The 23,418-nt window shown below is 41.6% G+C and overlaps 2 protein-coding genes across 3 annotated transcripts in view; both read left to right on the forward strand.

The window, feature by feature from the left end:
- Positions 1-14,510, forward strand: LOC146496078 (polypyrimidine tract-binding protein 1-like). 2 transcript variants are annotated; one of them, XM_085143975.1, is made up of 16 exons: positions 1-141; positions 924-977; positions 1,226-1,256; positions 4,517-4,577; positions 4,725-4,897; positions 5,297-5,443; positions 5,707-5,880; positions 6,108-6,218; positions 6,410-6,590; positions 6,704-6,781; positions 6,948-7,105; positions 8,543-8,576; positions 9,638-9,730; positions 10,011-10,227; positions 10,456-10,533; positions 10,806-14,510. In XM_085143975.1, exons 1-16 carry the CDS (start codon positions 134-136, stop codon positions 10,936-10,938), a joined length of 1,731 nt encoding a protein of 576 aa, XP_085000101.1. In that variant the 5' UTR covers positions 1-133; the 3' UTR covers positions 10,939-14,510. The 2 variants fall into 2 exon arrangements, with proteins under 2 accessions (XP_085000101.1, XP_085000102.1); XM_085143976.1 differs by lacking the exon at positions 1-141 and adding an exon at positions 151-776.
- A 112-nt stretch (positions 14,511-14,622) lies between these two features.
- Positions 14,623-23,418, forward strand: part of efna2a (ephrin-A2a) — an 85,154-nt gene continuing 76,358 nt past the window's right edge. Inside the window, exon 1 of the mRNA XM_085143984.1 lies at positions 14,623-19,060. Coding sequence (XP_085000110.1) covers positions 18,918-19,060 — 143 coding nt within the window. The 5' untranslated portion in view covers positions 14,623-18,917. The remainder of the gene's footprint in view (positions 19,061-23,418) is intronic.

Consider the following 23,418-nt stretch of genomic DNA (forward strand, 5'->3'; position numbering starts at 1 on the left):
CCGCCCGTTTTCAGCTCTTGGAAGTTCCTGGACTAATCAGCGCTCGCCTCCGTGTGTTCAGCCATTTTGTAAGAAAATCAAGCAAGTCTGCCGCCCTACCTTCGCTTCAGACCTGCAGTTTTTTTCTTGTGCAATGGACGGGTAAGTGAAAAGAGCCACACTTAACACTTATATTTATAAGACAAACCGATCGCGGAGTAACTTCTTATCTTATTTCGGTTGCTTATGGACATATTGTGATGTTTGAAGTACCTTCGCTTAACCGTCGAAATAGAAAAGTTAACTTCAAACTGTTTTTTTCATCAAAACATGCAACAGTTAGCAGGAACGTAAGCTAGCTAGCAGCTGCTAGTCGTCGCTAGCGTTGGCTAACAGTCAATACTAATGTGAATGTTTTAATGCACTTATTTTATTTATTTAATTATCGTAAACGTTAGTAACTCTAAGCAAGAGCAACTTAATTTGAGTTGTGATAAGAACATTTGCCTTTATTTAAGGAAGACAATGATAGCCTCTTGTTTGCTACGACGGACATTAGTTTTTGGCTAACGGTACCTTTGTAACTTGGTTTCACGGGAACTCGAGCGCTAGCTAAAGCAACGTGTCTCATTTCCGCGTTCATTTGTTCGCGGAGCGCCAGGGCCATGTTGAAGATGTCTGGCCTTAACATTTGATTGAATCGGGGACTTCTAAACCGAGTTATCTAATCGCAGTAGGGTACATGATAGCGTATTGTTTAGTTCGAACATGTCCTTCTCTTCTGATCGTCTGATGTCGTAAGTTTGAAGGACTTCGAAAGTAGCTCATAGACAGCTTTGCATTCGTCCCAGGCGTCTAGTTGTAATTATAGGTGTTTTTCTTTTTCAGTTTTTTTTTTTTGAACTCACACAAGTTTACTTGCATCTCTTTTTAAACCGTTATAGCCGCCTAGACGCTGACTTGTACCCTCTGGGATCCGGCTACGTCCCTGAAATTGAGTAAGTAAATTTTTGTATAGTTTTGTCTTTGTGTATGACTCATTTTGGTTCCTGTTGCTCTTTATGGCTTTAAATAAGGAAGTCGTTTTCCTTTTGGGCTAACAGTATTGTAGGATTGTGTGTGTCTGTGTGTTTTTTGTTTTTTCGATGCAGTTGAATGTTATGCCGCATTGATAACAATGACTTAAGGATAGTTTGTGGATGGTTTTCCTTATTTTCTTACTGAGAACTTTATTTCTGTTTTGCAGCAGTGTCCATGACATATCAGCTGGCACAAAGGTAGGCAGTTTTGAGTCATCTTCCTCTTGGTTGCTTATTTCCTTTTTTATTTTACAGTATTGCACTCCTTTACTACAGCATAAGTAATGACTCCCACTTGCTGAAATTAGTATGTAGTGTTTTTAACTCCAAATATGGTCTTGTAACATATATAGTTGTGACTTTTGGTTTGTGTGTGTGAGAGAGAAATGTGTAATATTGTACAAAGGTGTGTTTTTCAGAATACAGTGACAATTTCAAAGAACTGAGCCAGCTCTGGTGGCACGTAGTGTATCACTTTGCAAGCCTCCTCCATAATACAGAATACCTTTCCAAAGCTTTTTCTCACGTGTAATGAAGTTGCAGGTGAAGACTGACTTGCTTTTTAAACATTCATGAAATAGAGCTGAATGGTCAGCACAGAGGTTACAGCAAGACGGTGGAAGCGGATTATTCAATAATTATGTTAGCATAGATTCTCAGAGGTGGAGCTTTCATGTTTTCCTGTTCTGTCTCCGCTTGCCTGTGTGGCTGTTGAAATGAAACTTCCTGTTGTTTATTTGTGTGTTCCTTAATAGTCTGTTGGTCTTATTGGAATGTGGGAAAGCCGAATTCTGCCCTGACTCTTTTTGTTGCTCAGTTGTGTTTCAATTACAGGGCTATGTAACTCTAACAAAACCACAAAGTCTTATCTAATGTTAAATCCTTAGCAAGAATTGGACTTGTAAATTAGTCACTGAGCTGTTGTATTCTTGTGAAACTGAATGTTTGTGCATGCAGACTTGACAGGAAGAAACCACACCGTTTCTTCAGCATGCTGCTGGTTGTTAAAATTCCTGTTTTTGCTGTAATCCTTGGTAACATTGCCTGGAGCAGCTCAGTGTAGGTGGACTAATTGAGCTCAACCTAGATCTGTAGCCATCCTCCCGGCCAAAGGTCTTTACAGTGTTTGAACAAGCACTCTTATACACACCCCCAATACATGGGACACACCCCACCCCCTCTATTCATTTCAGTAATGCCTGTTTCTTTTCATCATGTGCACTAATACACGATTTAATGATCGCTGCTTAATAGTGAGGGTTTAACTCCAGATGAGATTGTTTCTTCTTTTTAACTACTTCTGGATTTAAAGTGCTGCGGTAATGATGACACTGAGTTATGGAGCCCTGCCTTGCTGGAATCTGTAATTATTCCGTCTGGGCAGAGTGTCTGGCATTCCGCGGTCACATTCCAATCTCCCCCCTCCAGCCCCCTGGCGAGGCACAGCTCCCTGCCCCCTCCAAGTGTGAAGGCTGATCACAGTGAACAAACATGCCTATACCTGTGCTTCTCTCCTTTGTACTTTTCCTGAGAGAACACACCAGCCAACCCCCTATAACCCTAAATAAGGTTGTTTGCAAAAGGCAGGGCGCATACAAATAAATCATCTCAGGTTTAGTTTTCCTTACAAGATGAACTTCCCTATGTGCTGCAGTACTGTTGGAGAGTATGTGTCCCTTTCCCTCTTTTGCTGATGCAATGCAAACCAGGTTTAACTTGGTGAATGGGACAGAGAAATTGCTTCTGCTACAGGTTAACTTTTAAAAATAAAGTTCAAAGTATTGCCGTTGTCAGTGAAAGGAAGCTGAAGTTTTGGTGTGTTTGCCAGCGGTGTGTCATCACTCTGGGATAACTTATTGTTATCCTGTCCACATCCTAAGCAAACAAAGGAAGTGAACACGTTGATACATATTTATTTGGGCTGTGTTGGGCTTCACAAGCAAATGCGTGGTCAGGTCTGTTTTTCTTCTATAGGCTTAGCAAGCACTCTGACACATCCCGTTTAAATGCTCAATTGTAACACAAGTCTCCATTTTGAGAGTGACTTGATGCTCCTGCTCTGCACCGTGGACTGTCTTAGCTCTGCAGTTGTTATTATTAGAATGAGGAAGAAGGAGGAGGGAGTCGACATTTAACAGTAACCTACAGTCTCCCCAGAGGAAGTTTAGCGAAACTCTGGAAGCAGACCTCATCTTGCTGCTCTTCCTGTTTGGAACCAGTCTGCTGAGTGATAAGTGTGCCGCTGCCCGCCCACAACCAGCGAGTCAGGCTGGAGCCACTTCCTTCATTTCTCATGGTTTGCATCTGCTATTGGCTGAATTATCGGGACCAATTTCTTCCACAAATTGGAACACACCATTCTCATCTGTTCATTGTAATCAGTGTTGTCTTGTTTTTTTTATTTGTTGTTATTATTATTAATATTTCTAACTTTTGGATCATAAGTCTAAACAGTACACTAACCCATTACTCATTTATATTTTAGACTGATTAGTTCTGTCAGGCTGTGTAGAAGCCAGAGTATTTATACCACTGCTTGTAGTACTGTCTTACTGCAGTGTTGTTCTACTGTTTGGAGGCATGACCAAATGTTGTCTCTCATAAGTTTTTGTATGCAGGCTTACCTGACCCCACCCTCTATTTAGATTCACAAGGTGAAGAAGAATGCTAGCAAACCTGCATGACTGGTTGTTGTTAAAGTGCTGCGGGGCTCTTCAACTCCCAGAGAGTCCCCCGGGCTACATATGTGTGTGCTGCTGCGTAACAATGTCCCTAGTCTCAGCCTGAACAGGACCTTCATTGTAGAGTGTTGTAGAGCTTATGCTGCTGAGCCACTTCTTGTGACTGCAATACTTCATCTCACTCAGCCACAAACACACAACCATGTGAACAGCCCTGAAACAGCACTTTTTATGTACTAGAGAGGGAGTCTGTAAAAGGCAGACAGTAGTCTAGTGTGGACTGGAAGTGTCCCCATCTTGTCTTGCGATCCAAAGGGCTTCAGTGTGTTATCCCTGCTCCTGATGGATTATATGAGAAGATGGGATGTACTCACCGATGGCTATTTGGCCAAAACCTGACTGAATATTGTCCTTCAAGCTGAAAACTACCTGTTCCAACTTAAATGTGTTATGCATAATTGTGTTTTATTGCACATTGTCTCAAAAAATATGGCCTATTGTTACAGTGGCTTGAGGTTTGGCAATACTGTAAAAGGCGTTTAATGGAATGGGAAGTCAGATATTCCTGCTGACATGATAGTTCACTGGATTCCTCCTAGTGAGGAAGGTGGAGTTCTTCTCAAGTGTGTTTGCTCAGTTCTCTTTTGGTTATCAGATTACTTCCTGCTTTATCACACAATGGCTTAGTAATGTGAGAACCGTGCTCTCCACCTGCCAAGCTGTGCCTTCATTGGGTGAACGCACTGAAGTGAACCATTGTTTCCTTTCCTTCTGCAGAGGGGATCCGACGAACTCTTTTCTTCCTGCATATCCAACGGACCCTATATCATGAACTCAGGTAGGGGGTTGCCATGGAGGGGTGAATCCCCTTTTTATTGAAGTGCTTGACATGTTTGTGTTACCATGGTTATCAATCCATTATTCAGGAAGAACTGGAGCCTCCTGTTCCCTCCCTGATTGTATCTGCTTCTGTTTTCTCTTGCAGCCAATGGCAACGACAGCAAAAAATTCAAAGGTGACGTCCGCAGTCCTGGTGTTCCATCACGTGTGGTCCATGTACGCAAGCTGCCCAACGACATAAATGAGGCTGAAGTTATTGGCCTGGGGCTGCCCTTTGGGAAGGTCACTAATTTGCTGATGCTGAAAGGGAAAAACCAGGTAGGAAAGACAGTTGCCTGTCTGCTTACCAAACTGTATGACTTGCAGTTTTGGTTGAATTATTTTTTCCCAGGCCTGAGCCGAGGGATCAGCTTTCTATCCTTCTGTCCTGACCTAAAATTATAACAATGACCCTTTTGTTACATCCTTGTGACTTTGTTGGTAGATAGACACTGCTTCATGTTAAGATTTCCTGGAGGAATACAGCAGATCATGAAACACCTGTTTTCTGTTTGAAGTAGTTCTATAACCAGTAATACTGTAACCATGTTAATTGTGTTATTTATAATGGTTAATAACAGAAAAAAAGAATTGATAAGAATGTTAAATTTGTTGCATTGGGGTGTCACCTTTGTTGTATGTGATGGGATAAACAAAATAAGTATGTTTATGTCCCAGGCATTCTTGGAACTGAACAGCGAGGAGTGTGCACAGACGATGGTGAGCTACTACTCCTCTGTTACCCCTGTCATCAGAAACCACCCCATTTACATGCAGTACTCAACCCACAAAGAGCTCAAGACGGACAACTCCCCAAACCAAGTGGTAAGGGTTTTACAGCAGCGGCACAGATCTGTGCACTTTATATTTATTTTAATGGTTTGCATTTGAGGCTTCATCAGCTGTTTAATTTATTGCTTGATGCTGGGATTCAAGTTTTGGCTCCATACTGAAAAAATGCATATTGAATAACTTATTTACATTTGTTAAAAATATTGTTTTGTTTTACAACATTATGCTGCACACATTCACTCTGTGGTACTATCCTTTCACCACTGATGCTGGGAAGTATTTCTGTTTCTCCTTAGCGTGCCCAGGCAGCTCTGCAGGCAGTTAATGCCCTTCATGGGGGAGGAATGGGAAGTGTGGCCATTTCTGCTGATGCTGGTAGCATGGCTGGAGCAGCGGCAGCCCAAAGCCCTGTGCTCAGGGTCATAGTGGAAAACCTCTTCTATCCTGTTACCCTGGATGTACTCCACCAGGTAAAGGCAGCTGCTACAGTTTTTTGACTGGTCAGAGATGCTTTAAGTAACTAGTCTGGGCATGCCCCACCCAAAAAAAACCATCCCTCAAATCTTAGCTGTATAGCTACTGATTTGACCACTCATTGTCTGGTACTAAAGTGTAAAGCTATTTTGCAGTTCTCAAATTCTTATTTACTTTAGGTGTGTTAAAATTATGACCTTTTATAATCGTGTCTCTCCTGCAGATTTTCTCTAAATTTGGCACAGTGCTGAAGATCATCACTTTTACCAAGAACAACCAGTTCCAGGCTCTCATCCAGTATGCTGATGCCATGACAGCGCAGCATTCCAAGATGGTACACTTGGTTCACTTACTTTTTTTGTCAACATGGGACTAAGATTAGGACATTTTGAAACAAAGCAATAACATTATAGGGCAGTTAGTACACTTTGAGAACAGTCGCTCAGACGTCACTAGTTAAACTCGCCACTGTAAAAACACACCAGATATGTTATCTCAAGTTTAACAGAACACTGTTTTCTTCAGTCTCTGGATGGGCAAAACATCTACAATGCTTGCTGTACTCTGAGAATCAGCTTCTCCAAGCTTACCAGCCTCAACGTCAAGTACAACAACGACAAGAGCAGGGACTACACCCGACCAGACCTTCCGACTGCAGATTCACAGCCCTCCATTGACCACCAGACCATGGCAGCAGCTGCGTTTGGTAAGAATGTAGTCCATTCTTTTCTTGAATTAGAATTCGCAGGATTTACTTCACTGTCATTCTTTTAATTTATATTAATAAAAAAATCTTACTTCTATATCTTGTTGTTATAGCTGCACCAGGTATAATCTCAGCCTCTCCCTATGGTGGCGCTCATGCCTTCCCCCCAACCTTTGCTATTCAGCAGGCAGGTCGGTCCAAAAAATATATTTCCTGCTATTCTGATTCGAATGTCTGTATTTCAGTAGTTTATTCAGACGTACATATAGCAGATAATCTTCATGATTAAATTATTTCTCAGGTTTTTATCTACGGATTGCATTGAGTTGAGAGTAATTTGTGGTTTACTGCTCTTAGGTCTCTCAGTACCCGGTATTCCTAGTGCCTTGGCGTCCCTCGGTGTGGGCCCCACTGGCATGGCGGCGGCAGCGGCGGCCGCTAGCCGGCTCGGCCTGTCAGGGCTTGCTGCCGCTGGGGGCCACAATGTCTTGTTGGTCAGCAATCTGAACCCTGAGGTCAGTACACATGCTATTAAACAGCTCTACTACCTTTGCTTTTGTTTTAGTTCAGTGCTGAGCTTCATTCAACAGTTACATTGCCTTTTGTTTACGCTTGTGGATCCACTTGATCAAATGAAACAAATGTTTTTACGCCTCATGTCTTACCACTTCACGTGATTGCATGAGGAACTACCCTTACCACTATTTTTAATTACAAGGGGGTCATTAAGTCAAAACCTCTTCCCTTTCAGGACCTCTCTGTGTTTGACCAAACCTGCTGCGTTTCTGCCCTGCCACTCTGCTCACTGTGAATTTTAAGTTTATTCAAAAAACTAACTTCTTTTTTTTGTGTTTTCTTTAAAGAAAACTTACCATTTCATATCTTCATTTTTGTCCATTAGTTAAAATCATTCTTGAGTTGTTGGGGAGACAATATTACTTTTTTGGTCTTGTTTTTAAAGCAACACATCATGTACATTAATCTCGTTAATAGTGTATAAATATATAAGTAGTCTTTAAGCTCATTACATTTACTGTAGTTAATGTAGTCAATACACTTAGTTTGGTTATTTAAGGATTCTGTTTAAGTTCTTCAAGAATTATTAAAATTGATGGTCAGAATTTTATGTTTTATATCATTCTCTACGTAATCTAAACAAACATGACATTTAATTTAAAAGTACATATTGTCTCTGCCTTTTTCCTGTATTTCATTGTTAATCTTTTTTTCTCTTCTCTTTCTCCTAGTGTTCCCATAGTGACAGTGCATTTAAATTTAGCCAGTTCTACTGTCTGAAGCACTACATTTCTTTGTGTATACTGACCTTGTTTTGTTTTTTTACTTCCTTTTCTCTCTCTCCTTTCTGTCCCCCTAATCCCTCTTTTTGTTTTTTTTTTTGTTTGTTTTTTAAACCCCTCACTTTAAATCTTGCCAACTGACTGCACGCCCCATGACCAATTGTTCCCTCTCTCCTCCTGTCACTCCTCTGTTATTACTACTGTAACCACCTCCTTCCATCCACCCAACCCTTTTTCCTTCCCCTTACCATTATCCCTAATTTGGAAATCCCCCCACCACCACCACAAATTGAAAACACATACACTACATTGGCACCTCTTTGACACCCTGATTTTCATTTTATTTTATTTTATTTTTTTTGCCATGATCTACCTCTCCATCATCTTTCTTCCCCCCCATCCTCACATTTCTCTTCATCCTCTTATGCTATTCAAATCCTCCTCCTCTCCTCTCTTCATTCTCTTCGTCCCTCATGCCTCTCCTTCCTCCATGGTACTGTGGCCTTCCTGTGGACCTCGCTGCCTGTGGCCTGCGGACATGTCCCGACTCCACTCCACTGTCCTCCACTCCGCTCCGTCTCTTTTCCCCTGTCCCCTGTTCCCTCTCCCCTTTTTGGCCCCCTGCCCCGCTGCTCCCTCCTGCTGTCTCTAAAGAGCGTTACGCCACACTGCCTCTTTATTCTTTTCGGTACGTTATCATCCTTTCATCTCCTTTTTTTATTACTACTGTTACCTGGCAAGGTGGGCATGTCTTGTCTCATGTTGTTGGCTTTTATTTATTTTTAACCACTGATGGCTCATCATCAGAGTACAGGGCTATGGCGGGTGGGGGTGTCTGTTTGAGGGTTTGTATGACCTGTTTTGGTTGTTGTGGGTTTGTGTGAGAACGCCACATAAAGCTGCAGCATTTCATTTAATTTTTAAAAGCTATGATACTTGTCCATGGGCAAAAAACATTTGCACTTTTTCCATCTTCAAAGAGCAAAGCCCTTCAATGTAAATATTGCCCCGCTAAATAGAAATGTGGGAATGATTTTGTTTGGCAACGAGGCAGGAAGCCGATCTAAATTTTAAAGCATCACCATAAAGAAGAGGATAAAAGTCAAACCTTTATTGGTTTTGCACCAGCCAAATTTAGCCATAAAAAGTGGTCAAATTTCATTTTTACATGCTGATTTTTTTTCTCAGTGATTCTCTCTCTGCTGCACTAGAATAATGAAATGCTGCAGCTTTTTTGTGATTATGGGTTGACATAATCTCAGGATTATGTCACAGTTTTATTCTCTTGCAGTTTTTCTCATTTATTCAAATGTAGGTATGTGCATGTTTAGTTTATTTCTGCATGTCTCTGTTTAGACCCTCAAGTTTGGGAAGTAATCAACTCTATCTTCACAGTAGAGCAATCAAATTGATCACTACTACTCATTTTACTAATCTTTGATTTTTGTCTTCAAATCACGATTTCTCCCCTCTTAAGGCATTTTAACATCTATGTGTAGTTAGTTTTAAGAGGGCTTATGTAGGAATGGTTACAGGACACCCATGCAGAATTGAACGTAAAGATTATAGAATAGCCTAACGGTAACTTCAATCACACTGTTTCCTTAGGCTTAGTGTGAATATTTATATCTGATTTGATGGTTTAAATTGTTGTTGTTGCTGTGATTGACTGTGTGGCTCCTGGTTTAGGCATGATGCGTGTAGCATTTGCTGGACTTGCATTGTGATGCTTTTCCCCTTCCTCCTTAGGTGTGTATGGCGATGTGATGAGAGTGAAGATCCTGTTCAATAAAAAGGAGAATGCTCTAATCCAGATGTCTGATGGCACACAGGCTCAACTAGGTAGCGACGCTGCAGCCCTACAAAACACAATTTTCTGTCTTTGATCTACCACTTTCATCTTTTTTTTCTTTTTTTCCTCCTCACATTATTATACTGTGCATTGTTTGGAGCCTTTGCTTAGAAGGGTAATTCAGCTCCTCCTGTGGTAGACGGCTGATTATCTGCTTATTGTTGTGGCTGTTTAGAGTTAAATTAAGTGATGGAGAATGTGCTAACAAATTTGATAGACAACTTGAAAATTGTGTGTTGAAACCATGTTTATGTGACTTATGTTTTTCAGCTATGAGCCACCTGAATGGCCAGCGTCTTCATGGCAGGGCCATGCGTGTGACGTTGTCAAAACACACAACAGTGCAGCTTCCCAGAGAAGGCCACGAGGACCAGGGCCTCACAAAGGATTTCAGCAACTCTCCACTGCACCGTTTTAAGAAGCCTGGCTCCAAAAACTACTCCAACATTTTTCCACCCTCTGCAACACTCCACCTCTCCAACATACCGTGAGTGTTAACCTTAGCGTCATTTCTACTCTAACCCAGCAACCTTTTGCACACTAAGCTTTTTCCTTCAGGTGTTCGTGACATTATTTCTAAGTATGTGGAGGAGGGGGTGGTTTTTATATTTAATCATGCCTTGTTGTTTTACAACTTCAGAAACAAAAACTTGCAGCTTAGTAAACAAACATAAACCTACAAAGCTTTTTAACTTCTCTGCTGTTTTGCTTTCAGGCCTTCTGTGGTGGAGGATGATCTCAGGAGGCTATTTGCCAGCTCAGGAGCAACAGTCAAGGCCTTCAAGTTCTTTCAGTAAGTTTTAGTCTATTTAAACCCAATTTTCTCAAGTTGTTTGTTTTTTGCGGCTGAGTTCTTTCTTCAGAACACTCTACAGCCTTAATTTAAAGCTGGCAATTTAACCAAGAGCTCCTGTAAAGTGTTGGTGTTTTTAGTCTGATAGACACATGAACTAAACCTAGTTTTGAGAGTACAACAAAGCAAATGGTGAAAAACCCACACACAAGTGGGCTGGATCTTACACTTTGAGAACAAATTGTTCAATTTTTTTTTTTTTTCTTAAACAGAAAAGATCGCAAGATGGCTCTGATTCAGATGGGCTCAGTCGAGGAGGCAATAGAGTCCCTCATTGAGTTCCACAACCATGATCTGGGGGAAAACCACCATCTTCGAGTGTCCTTCTCCAAGTCCACCATCTGAGTGCCTTTCCTTTCATCCTCCAAGTCTGTTGCCATCTGAATGCTACCACTCTCGAGGTTGCATTCAGTGGAAATGGCCACCATCACCTATTTATAGCTGTTTCTTTGATGAATGTTGCTCCTTTCACAACAAATCATTCACCGTCATTAATAGGTTCAACATTGTTTATTCATTGTGATTCTCTTCTTAGCTTAAGAAAATGGGGGGGGGGGGGCGCAACTTAATTTTTTGTTGGTTGGTGTTGTAAAGTCTTAAGTTGATGTCAAAGCTTTTTAAATTAAAGTGTAGAAAAATGACTGCCATAAACTGGTAGATGACTTCTGTAGATCTATTGACTTTTCAAAGTGGGGAAAGCAGGGATGTATTAATGAGGGCTCCACTTAGGTAGGTCCTATTTTTAATACAAGCTGTTTCACAGTAATCATTATACCTTTGCTTCCCCACTGGGACAACTCAGAATGCCTGTTATTAAAAAAACACTTATTCTTCTGCGTTATCCTTAAAAGAAAAGCTCCTGAATTTGTACACTGGCATCCTTTCATGACTTACTAAACTTTGCCCGTTTAATTTATCTGTTTATCTGACAGCATTCATTTAGAGACTCCTTGCTTAAACTCTAGCGTTTGTTCTCACAAATCCACAACAATGACGGAGAGAGCCACAATACCTGCAAAAGACTTGTGTGAACAAGTACTGTCAGTAGCAATGCCAGCGAGGTGTAACCGCACTTTGGAATATTCTTTCTGCCATTGTCACTAAGAGCAGGGTGTGTTTGTTGCACAATGCTGATCATAGGACTGTACACCGCTCCTCCCACAGACACTCAGAGATCTCTCATAGATGTTCGAAATATGCAAAATGTTACTATCTACATTATTGCTGTTTAAGGCATTCTCTAGTGAGCTGTGCATCTAACAGATGTACAAGAGACATGCACAGTGATAATGCTGTGACTGCACGCGCTCGTGTGTTGAAAGTCTTACATAAGGTCCAACCTAGTAAGAGTGCTGTTACAGCTTTTGTGGGTTAAGTGGCTAGGGTGTTCATTTAACACAAACCCGACACCTTTGGATGCTGTCAGATTATTGGAAGGGATTGCATGTCTGAAAGGGGCTTATCGCGTTGTCCTTTAAGCTTTGTTACACTTGCTAGCTCTTGTAACAATGGAAACGCATGCATTCTTGCAAATGAAACTATTCATCTAAAACTTGATAAAAGCTTTATTAGGAGGTCGGGATCAAATCCAGTCTAACATTTAATAATATTCTCCCCCCCCCCAAAATAAGTTTGCATATGGGGTCCTGGGAAAGAGGCAACATTCTACAATGAAACATGTTTGTATTTTCATTTTCTTTTTAAATTGGAGGTAAAGTAGAGGCAGCTGTTGAACTGTCCTTTTGAGACCAAATCACTTAAACACCCTCCGCCACAGATGTATGCTTATGTGGATGAATTGTATCCGCACCAGACACACTTCAGCATTCCTTTTTATTACAGTAGTTGTGTTGAGATACGTGTGTGTGTGTGTGTTTGCCTTTTTGAAATGCCACTTAGAACCTGTTTGGCCAGTGAGAAACGGTTTGAGACAAAGGATTAAGTTTTGACTCTGAGACCATAAAACTTATTTCCCAGCATCCATTTTTATTTTACTGTGTGACTTTCCACCTATTTACTTCTGGGGATCCATACCACTATCAAAGGTTATTCAATAGTCCTGTTTCACAGCAGCTGTTTTAATGTGAAATGGAAGTAAACATAGGTGTTACTAATGATATTAATGAAGGTTTAAGTGCAGAGCCACAGTTAATGTGATTAACAACACCCTCCTATTTCATAACAACATCACTGCTATGAAAGAGGTCTGGTTGAATGCATTCTTTCGCTGTCTTTCTCTCTACAGTCTTGTGCCTTACTTTGAATTTGTTCCAGACAGATTTGCTCTGGCTTAATTTGGTAATATATGGCTCTCAATTTTTTTTTTTTTTTTTTGTCCTTTGGTTTGTACCAGCATTGTTAAAATGGGGAAAAGTGGCTCATTTAATCTTCTGTTTCTTGTTTAAAAAAAACCACAAATGTTTATCTCTGTATGCATATAGCCCCATTATATGTATCTAGAAACTATGAATGTAAGTCAGTTAGATGCTTAATATCCTTGCTAGGTGATGTAGCTCTGTTAGGTGTATCGTTGCAGGTGTAGAGCTGTATTCAGCCTTTTTTGTCTTACAGTCTCCTATCACTTAGTCCTCAGGACAGTTGTTTGGAGCCTCATTTAACCACATTACGTTCATATATATGTGGACACCTATATATTCATTTATCTCTTTTAAATGTTAAAATTTACTTGTATCACTTCTAAGCTTAACTGATAGCTATTTGTAGTAGCTGGGTTTGATCGCTATCTCAGTGCCTTGACTCCTTAAGTTTTTAATTTAAGGCTGAAACAGGCACGATTAGTTGATTTTGTTTACCTCTCATTCAGGTGTTTGTATCTTAGCCTGTCTACAAAGATGCCTTTATCCCATTATATTCAGGTAATCGTACCTGTGAGAGGGCAGCTCTGACTCACTTGTCAATTGATGGTAATAACAGTCTTGAATGGTGTTTGAAACCCCAGTATATCTATTTTTTTCCCTTAAATTTATGATACCAGAATTGCAGGGTGAGAGTCCTCACCCAGTACCCTGTCTGTGTACACTTATGCCACAGTCAGGTGCGTTTAGTGCACTTTTTTTCTCAACAATAGATCCACCACGCTGAAGTCTTACACGTTGTCACATTCCTGTGTGCCTCAAGCACCAGTTTCCACAGCCTTGACCACTGTTGTCTTGGACCAGATACAGATGTGCTCTCTCTATTTTTGTAAGATTCTTATGCATGATTTAACAAAGCTTCATGTAGCTGCAGACGGTTATTGCTGTTAAGGACCAAAGTATGTTCTACCCCTGCTGTTTTGTAGCATTCTGATTTCTTAGGAGTATTTTTTTGTCTCGTCTTTCACCCCCACGTTACAACAAATATGAGGCAGTTCCAATTTCTATTCCTCAGATGCTTTGAAAAAAGTCACATTAATTGAAATTGTCTTTTGATTAACAACATATACTGTATATTGTACCCCTTTTTCTTTGATTGACTTTACAAAGAGCCTACTTTGGTAGAGATCGCTTAGAATGAATACTTAATTTAACCGCAGTCCTAGCTGTGATGTTGTGTAGAAAAATTGTATGCCTTTCAATTTTGTTAAAAGCTTTTACTTTTCTTTTTCTTTTTTATATGGGGGGTGGGGGTATTGTATGAAGGGGGTTGATGGTTGTATATATTCATGTTTTTGTACCACAAAATCATTTGGAGTATATCCACATACGTTCAAAACATGTATATTTTGATAAAACAGCACAGACCTATTAAGCTCTCCTGAGCTGTAAAACAGAAAAAAAAACTTTTGTAACACAAAGACATTAAACCTATATGAACACAGAAGTGTCTCTGTATGTGCCCCACTCCCCCCCCTTGCCATTCTGATCTTGTCTCTTGCATCTTCTGCTGCCTTCAATAAATCTTTAGTTTGTTCTTTCTTTCATCTGGCCTCATTTGGTTTCTGTCTCTTCCTCGCTTTCCTTCTGTACCGGTTAACATCTTGTAACATTTTCAACATTTCTCATCCTGTTGACTGCTGGTGGGTTGTATTTTGTCCTTTACTGCGTTTCCAGCTTCATACTCATCCCATCTAAACTTGACTGACTGCTCATCTGGACTCAGCGCAATCCTGTTACAATTCCTTGACGAAACTGTGGTGAGTTAATTGGGGATGCAGTGCTGGATACTCACTATTCTCACTGATTCAGAGTAATCCTGTGCTCTCGTTTGACCTTTTGAAGTTTAGCGGGTGTAACTCGGGAAGGAGGGGTGTTGCTGTGGAAACCAAGGTACTGTATCTCATAAAGTTAATAATTAAGATAAAACTGGAGTATAGCTGCCCAGTATATTTGGTATCCATGTTTTATCAGAGGTACCCTGGGATGCGAGGAGAGGTGAACCCCAAACCCCTGTGAGTAATTTTAGGTGTACACCTTTTTGGCCACTAGGGGGAGGTCTTGTTCTCTGGTGGTGATCAAAGGTTTCTGAACAGAGGTGACTTTACCTGCCACTCACACAATGTCAATAGTTAGTGGCTTAATCTCAAGTGCTTCCCATGGCTTTCTGGCATTATACCCTTCTTTTTTTTCCCCCTTGTCTCGCTATCCTCCTTTTTCTTCTACTACTTCCTTACAGAGCAGTGGAGAGGATTAACCTCAGCTCTTCCTTGCCTTTGGAGGGGGGGACAAATGAGAATAGAACTGAGCCCAGTGGTGTGTATTTGTGGCTGAGACCTGGATTTTGTTGTATTGAGCCAGCAGCTCATCGAGTGCAATCGTAAATATAGCGAGCTCCAGCTTGGTTTGAATTTCACGCTCGTTTTTCCCGTGCCATTACATTGTGCAGAAAAGCATGCCTTGAAGGTCATATTGAAGAAAGATGTCAGTCGGAATATTTGATGAGCACAGCCGAAATGGGGAAAAATCTGCATGATATTTTGGCATGCTAAACTAAGGTGGTGCTAGCCCAAACTTGCATTTTCATGTTTAAAGTCATTAAAAATTGCAACAAGTCTCACGTTTTATGTTCACCTATGTTTTTGATGCTGCCTCAGAGACTTGAGTTTGCTTGCAGCATTTTTCCATTTCACTCTCTACTAAGATTAATTTGAAGCAGAGACCTGTGTGCACAGAAACCTCTTTGGAATATACAGAAACACAAAGACATTACATACTTGGGTGGAAGGGTAACTCAAAGTAAGATGATCCAAATGTAGATACGTAATGTTCTTAGCTCGCAGAATATGGTGCTTTGATCTAATTTTAAACTTTCATGCAGAACATTTTTCTTCCAAGATTGCTCTGATTCACAAGTTACTCGACACCAAAGAAGGCCTTTATTTTATTTTTTTTACTGCTCAACTCCTTTGCACTGTCTAAAGCACACAAAGTGCACTGCATGTGCACTTTAAACATAAGCGTGCAATTTGTGTAATCATACCCCACCTCCCCTCCCATTTGTTTCCCAAATACAGACCCTTGGGGTGTCCCTTGCTTGATCCCGCCAGTGCCCATGTGCATGGGACTAAATGAAACCATGTGGTGTAGTAATTCAACCACATCTGGCAACATTTATTTACATTAGTACTGCGGTCTCTAATCAAGCACGCCCTGGCAAACATAAAGGCCACACACAAATGAAAACCTCATGCTTAATGAATGGGGGCAGGGTGGACAAGTGGTTCAAGGAGCTGTTCTGTATACAATTTCTGACATTTTCAATCCCTAAAGCAGCCATTTAAGTCAGGAAAACGCTGAATTTGAATGGCTGGTTTGTGAATGAACCATTTGAAAACACATTGGACTTTTGAATCTTGGAGCTTACTCATGTCTATAATTTATTTCTCTTGAGCAGAGTTAAACTGCAGTGCAATCACAGGCTTAACCAGCAATATATTCTAGGATTTAACACCACATTAAGGAGGCATGCACCCTTATGCTGACTCTCTGACCAACACTCTTAGATTTAGGTTCACCTAAGAGGCTGTAATATCAGAATCAACTCAACACTGTTTAGTCTGTGTCACTTACATGAGCTTTAGACTCGCATTAAGAGTGTAACAGTTGAGGAGGAAAAGTATGAAACTGAGGTGAAGGATGTCTTTGGTCTATAGTGTTTCCTCTTAAGGAAGCCATCAGGAGACTATCCACCTGTTTACATATGCACGCCTCAGACAGATGTTGAATAATTCATACACAGAGGCGGACAACATGCAGCTGTATTTGGGTTATGGGGGTGCATGGGTTCTCTCCCTGCCTGAATTTGAAGCCCAAATTATAGGCATTACTTTGCAGGCAGAGCAGGGCAGAGGAAAAACTAGGCCACTTTGCATAAAGGGTCCAACCAAGAGACACAATGAGATGTGAAGGATGGAGCAGTAGAAAGCTTGGATTTAATGTAACAAGGCCTTTTAGGTTTGGGAAGTTTGGAACAAGTAATTTGGGTTTGATTTGGGGGAAACTGTCTTTTGTAGGAACATCAAAGTTGGTTAGAGGTCGCTCTTGAAAACCCTTTTACTCGCTCGTGATTCTGCAAATTGTATTTCTCTCCTTTCATTTTCTTAACGTGGTAATGCCCTTCTAAAGAATGCAAATGAACTTGTTGAAAACTGTTTTCTGCAATCAATTCTCATCTTGTTGAGACTGGATTGATCCTCGCTGGAGCTCATTTTGCACAACATAGTCTTATCAACACGTGTTCGAAAACGCATGGAGCGCTTCGCGGGAACCACAAGTGTAGTTACTATTTCGTCTTCCTTTGGGGGGAGACTAAGTACCTGCGATGGATACGTTTTTCGCAGAGTAGCCTGCACATTCTCGCAGGACAGAGGCATCAGGGGCGGCAGGGCTCTGTCAAACAGCTATCTGGAGGTTTATGGCTCACAGGTTTTAGACTCGGTGCTGCCTCCGCTTGCCATTTGGGCCTAATGGACACTGATGGAAAATGACTCCACTGTTCCAGCGATCCATCAGACGCCCTCTTTCTCTCTCCATTCATCAGAGAGCGGCTTTCAAACAGTGAACTTCGTGGGCAATTTACATGCCCCATAAGATGCAAATAAACAGTCTTTAGTCAAATTGATGATTGTGGTGAAAAATAACAAAGTCAACTTCAGCTATAATTTACCGTTTCCCTCTGGGGGGGGGGGGGGGGGGGGGGGTGTGTCTTAATGTCAACTATTTATACCAAGATTTCGAATTCGTGTCACAATAAAAAGTAATTTAACTACCTAGAATGAAGCGTTCAAGTGACTTCAGACTTTCCACTATACATCTCCGGCTGCATATGGCCAGGGCGCAGTGAGTCAGCCAGCCACGAGTCCCCAGAGGGAGCGCAGCACAGCACGGCTCCAGACCCCGCCCGCTCAGAAAGAAAAGCGAGCGGGAGATGGAGAGAGGGGGTGGGGGTTACTTACACCGAGTCGGGGTACCTCTGAGTGATGTTGCCGCTATAGGTGGAGGTTGCACGGGAGCGTGTTGGGATTAAAGCTGTAATCATCGACGGCTCCCCGCCTGCGCCGGTCAGCGTGACGCACGGAAAGACGCGCAGTAGCTGGAGTTACGTTGGATTGGAGCCAGTGGCAGCGGAGGGATCACCAAGTTGAGACGCCGTGAGAGCTTACGGTTGTTTAACAAGGATGCTCCCGTCTTGTAAATGTTATTTTGTGACAAGTTTGAGCAAAAAATAGCGAAAAGGAGCGCGCTTTTGTGTGCGGAATGCATTTTCTTGAACTGCAATAAGAGAAAAGGTCAAGTGGACGCAGTTTTAGGCTGCAAAGAGATTTGCACTGTGGAACAAGCGGAACAAAGCGTGCGCCAGGCGCAGCAGAAATCTGGGTAAACAAATATGACGGCCGGTTCTGGCGTTGTCTTAGGTCTGCTGATGAGCTACGATATCACCGACAGAATTGTAAACCTCGGATGAATTCTGGAGTCTGATTACCATTTTTCTGAAAAGGGAGAGAAAGAGAGCGAGCGAGCGAGAGACAGGACCTAATCCAGGTAGCGCATCTCTCTCTCCGGCTGCGCGTAATGGGAGAAAACTTTCGGACCTTGCAGAGGAGACGCACCAGCAGCATCCCGCCGACGACTACGCTTCCGTAAATACCATGTGAATTCTTCTGTTTTATACCTAATTGGCCAAGTTTGAGAGTGAATTTCAAACATTCAGTATGACTTGAAACACCCCCGAGGTTATCGGAACTTCAAGCATCAAGCCAGTTAACCGCCGAGCCGATTTTATCAAAAGACGCGCAGAAGGACATTGATGATCTAGAAAGGATTTCTGGAGCAGCAGCAGCGCAGTGAAAGCCTGATATCAGTTAGAAATAAAAGACTCCCCCCTAGATGTCTATGATGTTGTGCCAGCTCGGGCAGAAGTGTGTGATGGAGGTGGTGTTGCTGGCCATCCTGTCTTGGGTGTCCGTGTGGGCGGAGGAGAAGATCATATTTGACAGACACGCTGTTTACTGGAATAGCTCCAACCCCAAGTGAGTTTTAGTAGGAGTTCGGCCTGAAGGTGTGTGTGTGTGTTTGAAACATTGTTTATCTAGGCTACCTGCCTGCTATAGATGCCCCTCAAAAACTCTCATTACTCACATACACCTTGAAATCTTTAAGAACCTACACATTTCTCGGTCTGTTGTCATGAGCTGTCTGATCACATCAGTCTTATTTGCATTTCATTTTTATTTAAGCAGCGATTTGGCAGAAAGCTGCAATATTGATGTTTTAACAACACACACACACAGACAGAGGCAAATGAAAGTGTGTGTGTGTTTGTGTGAACCTTGGATATTTTATTCTGTGGCACAGGGAGCTCCTTTTGTTTTAAACAATGAGGGCATCCTGCCTCATCTTCTCAACAGTGTCTAGAGACTCTCTCTCTCTCACTCACACACACTCACACACACACACACACACACACTCTCTCTCTCTCTCTCTCTCTCTCTCTCTCTCTCTCTCTCTCTCTCTCTCTCTCTCTCTCTCTCTCTCTCTCAAAGCTTTTACCTTTCTTTCTGCTAATTTCTGGCTCCTGTGCCAGTCACACAAGTGCACATTATTTCTTTGTGAATTCAAGCACTTGTGCAAAACCCGCATCCATAAATAAACACAAAGCCACACAAGGATGCACGCGCATTAACACACACACAACACACAAATGGTTGTCTTTAGCCGGCTCTCTCTCATTGACATGGGGCAGAGCACACTGGGTCCGTCTGTCTAATGGTTTGTGACAACCTGGCCAGCCTCTTTCTCTCCATCTCTCTCCCTCCAACCCCTTCCTCTTCTCTCCCCTCTCTCTCCTCCTCCTTCTTTTTTTGCCTCCTTCTTTCTCCCAGGTAGATAAATAAACATTGAAAGTGCTCCCTCTCACTCACGGCTGAATTAGTCCAAACTAACTGCCCTGTCTCTCTGCAAAAACCAAACGCGTGCGCACACACACACACACACACACACACACACACATACATACATACACAGAGAGCGCTAACAGGCCTGTCTCTGACTGCATCACTGTTCCACAGAAGGCTTCTCAAATATTTAACAGGCAAGGGGGAACATTTTCTCCCTTTCTCGATGTCTCCCTCTCCCTTTCTGTCTTTCTTTTCGTCGTTCTGTGCACCTGCTTCCTCATCACACACATACACCAACACATTGCAAACGTCACAGGGAAAATTTAAGCTATACTGATGGTTGCTGGGGGCGCTGTTATTCCGTCAGGGTCGTATGGTGAAGCTGAAGCAGAAAGGGGGTACATCAAAAATGCATTGCTGCTAAAGCAATGAATCTAGGCTCTGGAGCCCTGGCGAGGTTGGTTCCCCCTGTTAGACTCTGGCTCTGTCACTGCTCATGCTGCGCCTTTTTCTGCACACACACATACATGCAGGTCCATCCCTTGCTGTAATCCTTTGAGGATTACAGGAAGTTTTATGAGAGACTCAAGACTGGCGAAAAGAGATGAGAATACTGACACTAAAATCATTGGAGCTTATGTAAAATTTAAAGGAGGATCTGGGTTTTTTTATATATATATTTGCGTTGTTTCTTTTTTAACAACTTTGGTTAAATTTGGAAAGTTTTTGTCTGTTAAACTAAGGATTTCTCACAAAGTTATTTGCCAGGTGGAGGATGCAATAAAGTCAAACAAGACAAGAAACAAGAGCAGACAATCAGGTGATCAGGCAGATAAAGAAACCTATTAGGGAGGGGAAATCAAGCTTATTGTAACCACTGTCATTTCAAAAATATAAAATCACTACAATGACTACAAGTCCTTTATTCAAAGTATTTATAAAGTATAGGCACATATATATTTCAGCAAAGAATAGCACTTCCTTGTGATTCTTTTTCGTGTTAAAGATGACAAGCTTTGTCTTAACGTAGCTTGTTCTTCAAGGTGAAAACAGCTTTATGTATAAAATATAATTTTAGGATGAGTATTTCAAAAGATCGCTCACCTATTAATACACTATATTGTGATTTAGTCACCAATAACCGAAGCTCAGAGAACAAATGCAACAGTACTGCACCACATCCGAGCAGCAGCCATCGTCTGAGGCAGTGAAATGACACAAACAGCTTGGAAAATGAACAGCTGTGTGTCTTAATTGATCACACAACATCAAGCACGCAGCTTGTATTGTGCGTTGCCTCTTCACATGTTCATCAAAAGTTTGCTCACACCACAACGGCTCGAGAAGGGTGTTGTCTGCAAGGTCACAAGTACTGGGTTGGAATTTGTAGAACTGATAATCAGTCAATCTGAAGTGCAGCTTTAACTTTCTGGCATGAGGTGACAAATTACTTTGGAAGAAAACCTGCAACCTAACTTTTATTCGTACATACTGAAATATACAAAGATTACATCTGTTGGGTTTTTTTGCTTTTAAACTTAATCAATGAAGCTCTTAAATCCCATGTGTGCTATTAACGACGGAACACCTGATTATTTTTGTTTCAGTCCCCTTTATTTAGCCAAATAAATTTCACCATGCACTGTGCAGAATTAGCAACCAGCTGGAGATGGTAGTTCAGCTGCTAAATGGTTGCATGGAGTATTCAGAGATATGGTCGTGCATGCTTTGTATTGTATGTGTATGTATGTGCTGCCAAAAAACAAAAGAACAGAAAATTTGTCAAGTTTGTTTTAGGATGAGAAGAGCTTTTCTACCTGAAAATGGTTTTACGCATCCAGCGATGAACTTAGGGGTAAATTTAATTGACTGTTGCATTTCTTTAAATGCTAAAGCTACTTACCCAAGTTCCACAAAAAATTGGAAGAGAAGTGGAGCATGAGGTAGAGAAGATGCAATTAAATTTTTCTGCAGAACAAAACTGCAAAACGAGGAAATGTTCTATGTTGGGCTCTCCGGCTGCCTCTGAAGTATAGTCTCTGTGTTTAAAGCATTGATAAAATTATGTCATGACATTCAATTCAACAGCAGCAGCCATCCCTAGAGATGTTGTCCCAGTTACACAGAAAAAGGCTGTAGACCTTCAATGGATTTACCTTGAAGTAACGTTTGAGTAAAATCAAAATCTCAACATAAAAAAAAAAAACGACATGGTGAAACACCACCGGTGTTAAGAACTGACCCATCTTTGTAGTTTGGGAGGCCATCATTACAAGGTATTTTACCCAATACCTGTATTTTTCAGCTGCTGTAGCAAGAGCTTCATCTCTGTTTACCCCGATCCTTCTTGCTCTACTTTTTTCTTGCATATTTCCCTGAGATTAATCATCATCCACACTGACATCTTTTAATTGTTTTCACCTGCTAATTAATTGTGCTGCCAGTAAGTTAGCTGTGCTTTTACGGAGTGCCTTGATCTCAACAAAACTAACCTGGATAAGTCGACAAAAATAAAAATAAGTCAAACAAACGTTTCTATTTAAGAGAGGCGGCATCCTACAAATTGGCCAAACCCTTTAAATCTCTGGCTGTGACTCTCAGCAGGCCCATCTCTTTCAAGGTCTTGCTGGATAATAGAAAATGTATAAGATAATCCAATTCAAATGGCTCTGGCCACTTTTGGTCACGGTGGGGAGCAACACTCGTGCACTCTCAGATTGTTGCCCATTCTGCTATTGTGATGAGATACATGGCGCTGCACAATAACAAAGTACCATAACACACATTATCACAACAATAGTGCAACATTAGAACAGCATCTGGAAATCTCCCAGATTCACATAAAGGGATTTATGCCACATGCAAGAAGGAATGTATGAGAAGCACACACACAGGCACACATGTGCACTTATACACACCAGCTAGATTTAGGTCACAAACTCACACACACAATCACATACAAGCAGAATGGCTGCCCATTGAATACAAGGTTAGGCAGCCCCCATTTTTCTATTTACTTGCTTTCATGCACACACATACACGTACACACATCAATGGAAGCTAGATATGGGGCACACATGCGCAGCCAGATTGGTTTTTCTATTCAGTAAAAACCCATCCTTTTTCCTGTTGCTGGCTTGCACACAAGGCTGCACTTGCACACACACAAATACCGAGCCCCTTTCTGGCTCCCAGGCCCATATTATAAAGCTCGCAGGTGAGGGGCTTTGTTCACCCCGAGCAGCTAATGTGCTCAGTGCAATGGGCTCTCCTCCACACACACATTCTCCGACACACACATAGAGTACACTGGCTCAATGGTCCAGAAGGAGCACCTTATCTAATCCCATGGTTTATCCTTCAAAAGACTTTCTTTTCCTTTTCTTCTTTGTTCCTCCTCTCTCTTCATCTCTGTGTCTTTGAGGAACTCCGTGTCAGTGAGAAGCGCTGATGGTTGACGACACTCTCATTCCATGGGACAGAATCTATCT

This window comes from Neolamprologus multifasciatus, chromosome 19 (assembly GCF_963576455.1).
Source record: "Neolamprologus multifasciatus chromosome 19, fNeoMul1.2, whole genome shotgun sequence".
Lineage (NCBI taxonomy): Eukaryota > Metazoa > Chordata > Actinopteri > Cichliformes > Cichlidae > Neolamprologus > Neolamprologus multifasciatus.